This window comes from Polistes canadensis, unplaced genomic scaffold, assembly GCF_001313835.1.
Source record: "Polistes canadensis isolate GaletaPanama2010 unplaced genomic scaffold, ASM131383v1 scaffold_238, whole genome shotgun sequence".
NCBI lineage: Eukaryota > Metazoa > Arthropoda > Insecta > Hymenoptera > Vespidae > Polistes > Polistes canadensis.
Genome location: NW_014569785.1, coordinates 64,162 through 68,718, shown reverse-complemented (window position 1 = coordinate 68,718; position 4,557 = coordinate 64,162). Strand labels below are relative to the sequence as shown.

The following is a 4,557-nucleotide window of genomic DNA, read 5'->3' as shown; positions in this document are numbered from 1 at the left end:
AAAATTATATTTTACCAATATGAAATCAATAATATTAATAGGTTATGTTGTTCTTAAACGTCCAAACTAATTTTTAAGCAGGATATCATCTGCGAAAGTTAACGGAAACTCCGCGCCGCGCTATCTACATTAAAACGGCGGAAACTTATTTGTACACCTAATATTATAAATCAAATGAAAGCAAAAACAAAAAACAAACAAAAAAAAAGAGAAAGTATAGAATAGATGCGACAATAATTCATTCATAGTTCAATCGGAAACTTACACGGCTGAGAAAATTGCATTTCATTTGAAACGAGGTCTCGTTTTGTGTGTATGCGTTCTTTTGTAAAAAGAAGAAAGGAAAGGAAAGAAAAGTAAAAAAAAGCACAAAAAAGACAACGAGACAATGAGAATAAGAGCTTTGGGTTCAAGCGTGTTGTGTTAAGGTTGGTAGGAAGAAGATATAAGCGAAAATACCACAGACATTGTCATACACCGCTAACAATGTGACAAGCTGATACAAACAAATCTTCGTTTCTTGTATCATCCAACCTCGTGAGGGGTATTTCCTCCCTTCTCCCCCTCTACCCCTATCACCCTTCTATTTGTACTCTTTGTATTTCTTGTTAGTTTTTTTTTTTTCTTTATCTCCGTCAATTCTCCCTAACCTTCCCTAAACTATTCCTTTAGACACTAGTTTTCTATCGTTGAAACGAACGAATGAAGTTGTTGGGGGGTGTGTGTTCTTCTACTACGTCGATTGTTTCCGCGCACTGTCATTTCGTATATGTGCCAAACGATGAAACATTATTGATCGTTCAATCTTCGAGTTTTTACGTCGAGTGGAAACCGAATTCGTATAAAATCAAGACGAAACTTTCCCTCTCGATCATTTTTTACACAAATTGATCGATGATTTTATCACATCATTCAATAAATCTTCGATTCAATTAATTTCAATAATGTCATGTAATATTTGTTATCGATAGTTTCATCTTCTTTGAGATTGTTGATGAACAATACACGGATGTCATAAACTTGCCAGCTGATTTTTGAGTTTTGGACGACTATCATTGGCTGTTGTTCACTCGGTTGATGATCTTTTTCATCCAGGTGTGTAATAATGGATCCATGTTTCATCTATTTTCACATACTGCTGCAAGAAATCCTTTTTATCTCGCTTGAACAGCTCCAAATACAGCAAATTTGAATCGTTGAAGCGTTGTTGTTTTTTTGTACCGGTGTGAACAAACGCAACACGCACTTCAAAAGCAACTTACTCATGCTCAAATTGTCGTGTAAAATTGTAAACACTCTACTTTCTGATATCTTTAACACTCTATGGGCTTGTGTTACTTTCAGGTAACATGATCATTTTTCGGCATTTTACCAAATAATTTTAGTTTTTTTAATGATGGCGTATATATCTTAATTTTATAATGTTTCTGAGATAACTTATACCAATATTCATGATAGTTGTTAATACCATCAACCTGAAATAATAAAATAAATGTTGTGCAAGCTGTCTGCAGTAGAGGTAAGCAAAACCATTTTTTCAGTTGATATATATTTATCTGTCGGTATTTACCGAATAAAAAATTATGTATATTATAGTTGTGAGTTTAAATATTAATAACAACATATCTTTTTGCATTTCAAATATTATTTTGTTACTTTTTTTTTATGATACAGTTCTGTTACTTTGAAGTAACAATGGCCTATAAGGAAAATTTCTGTATATTTAGGATAAGGTGTGTTGTGTCCGTCAAATGTCGGAACAAGTTGAAGAATTTGTTGCAGTGAACAATTCCTGACTATATTTATCAGTTTTATTGCAGAAGAACTATAAAGATAGATTTTCATAGAAAAAATAGATGATTTTTACTAAGTTTACACCGATCGTGAATCCTTTGACAAAATTCATTCTGTAAGCCCCAAGAATCAATATAATTTATCGACATTTAAAACGGACATTGCATTTTGTTTATGTCAGGAGCACAAAGGAATCCGTAAGAAAAAAGAGTGTCTTGTTTCTACCAATGTCGATAAACAATTAGATAAAAATAAAAAAAGGAGACCAAATACAGTACTTCCAGTACAAAACGTGCGGAAAGATGAAGTTGCACATTGGCCAATTTTTTTCGGACAACAGAAGACGCTGCAAAAATCCTGGGTGTAAAGGAATTCCGAAAATAAAATGTTCAAAATGCAATGTACATTTACGTTTAACGCCAGGTGAAAAATACTTCATAGAATTTCACGTTTCAATTTTTCTACGCAGAAGTGGAAACATTGTGGGCCATTGTTACCTGAAAGTTACACACAGTGAATTTATTGTAATAAAATCGTTTAAACCGGAAAATTTTTTTTTCATCTGCACATATATGTTTATAATTGTTGAGATTTTCAGTTGCAATTATTGTTTTTTTATTTATAAAAAAAATTCGGCTTATAGAGGGTTAAGGTGTCATTTCGCACAAAGTTCAAAACTATTTGTTGGTCTATTTTTGTTTTAATATCTATCGTGTACAAATTAAATTCAATTGTTTATTATATCGTCAAAGAAAATTAAACAAATTAATCATCATTTATATTTTAAAATAGAATTTTTACGTTCAATAGAAATGTTCATTTGAAATATTATTTTCATTTAAAAAAAAAAAAAACAAGAGAGTCTTAGTTATTTGTTTTTCTATTGTTAATCGGATATAAGACAACGTCGAAATGGCTAAATGAGAGCAACCCTAACACCTCGAAATTGTTCTAACAGGGAGAAGGCATTCCGCGTAACTAAGGTAACTCAATTTACTCGGTAATTCATTTAAAGCGCAGTGTCTATACCAGACAGCTGTTACTACTGTCGTCTGACTAGAAAGGACTGTTACTACTACAGATATACTTATGGAATGTCTTTTAAATGGCGTTTCAAATCATTCCATTTTCATCAAAAATTGATGTCTCGTTAAAGGTTTTATAACCTTTCGAACAAATTTATTTAGAAAATAATTTCTACATTTATCCTTCTAAATAATTTTTATTATTTTCTATGACACTAGTTTGAAAATATTTTCTATGGTTTTAAGTTTCATTTTATATTCTATAGAGGTATATTAAATATTTTCAAGCGAACAATTGTATATATATATGGTGTTCCATTTAAATCGATCCATTTAAGTTGGAACTGTTGATAATAGAAGAAAATGTATTAGACAAAAGTTCAATGGTTCAAGGGGATACGTTATCTGATATTACTAGTTTTTATGTTGGTGTGAACGCGTAAAAGTTACACGAAGGTCAACTTCGATTTTTTTTAAAGTGAAATTATAGATTTTTTAATATAATAATAATATAATAAAATAATAATATATAATAATATATAAAATAATAAAATAATAATAATAAAATAATAATATATAAAAAATATAAAATTTAAATAATAATAATAAGTTTTGCATGTAACATTTTTCTATGGTTTAACAAATAAACGGAAATATTTAAGTGTTAACAATTACTGGATCACCCTGTATACCAAAAGGGTTAATATCAAAATAACGTGTTAATTATACATAATATAACCATTATACAATCGTCAAATTTATTTTTAACGAGTTGTTTTTTTTCCTTCTCTTTTTTTTCCTTTTATCTTATTTGTCTCACCTGAAACATTCGGTCGACCTTTTCTCTAACGCCCTCGTGGTCCAACGTCGGGTCAGCAAATTTTCCCATGAGCTCGTAGACTGCAGTTACTATGTCCGTCATTTCTTCTCTCGTAATACAGCCGTCCCCGTTGATGTCGTAAAGGGAAAACGTCCATCGTAATTTTTCGTCTATCGAGCCACGTGACAGTATGCTCAGACCGATGACAAAGTCCTGCGATTATAAAAATGAATTTGACCTTTCTTTTTATATTTTTTTTATGGGGTGGGTGGGGTAAAAAGAAAAGAAAACCAAAATGGTACCAGTTCATACGATCGTTAACTGTTTCTCTCATTTATTAATTATTATTAGGGTGAACTATTATTAGGGTTCTTGAGTAAATATAATTAACCCTTTTCGTGGAAATAACCCTAACCCCTTTTGGCATTTTTATAACTCATCCGAAATAAATTGGTCTTATCAAGGTTAAGAAGTATTCGGTGCAATTAATTTCTTCAGCTTTGTTCGAATTTTGATGGAACAGATGGGAAATATATTTCGAATTATTTTCTTTCTCTTTTTATTTGTCTGTATGTCTTTCTGTCTGTCTGTTCGAGTCATGGTAATCGAACGAAGCAAAGTGGTATTGCTACTTGGGTAAAAAAAAGGGCCAAGTAAAAGGGGAAGATCAATGTTAGCGAAACGAGATCGCTTTTCTACGAATTAAATGAAAATGATATATATGTGAAAGTATCGATATAGTTATTTAGGACGATGGGAAAATGGTATTTCATGATTGAGTCGCTAACAAATATTCATTAGTGAGCATCCTATTTCAAACTTTATGACTGGCAATTAGAGTTTCTCAGATAATGAAATATAATAGAATATATATATATATATATATATATATATATATATATATATATATACGTATAG

General features: G+C 30.7%; 1 protein-coding gene across 1 annotated transcript in view; it reads right to left on the bottom strand.

Annotated features, from left to right (window-relative positions):
• Positions 1–4,557, bottom strand: part of LOC106790415 — a gene marked incomplete at its 5' end in the record, with an annotated part of 70,992 nt that overhangs the window by 8,124 nt on the left and 58,311 nt on the right. The window contains one exon of the mRNA XM_014755278.1: positions 3,640–3,852. Within this exon, the coding sequence (XP_014610764.1) occupies positions 3,640–3,852 (213 nt within the window). The remainder of the gene's footprint in view (positions 1–3,639; positions 3,853–4,557) is intronic.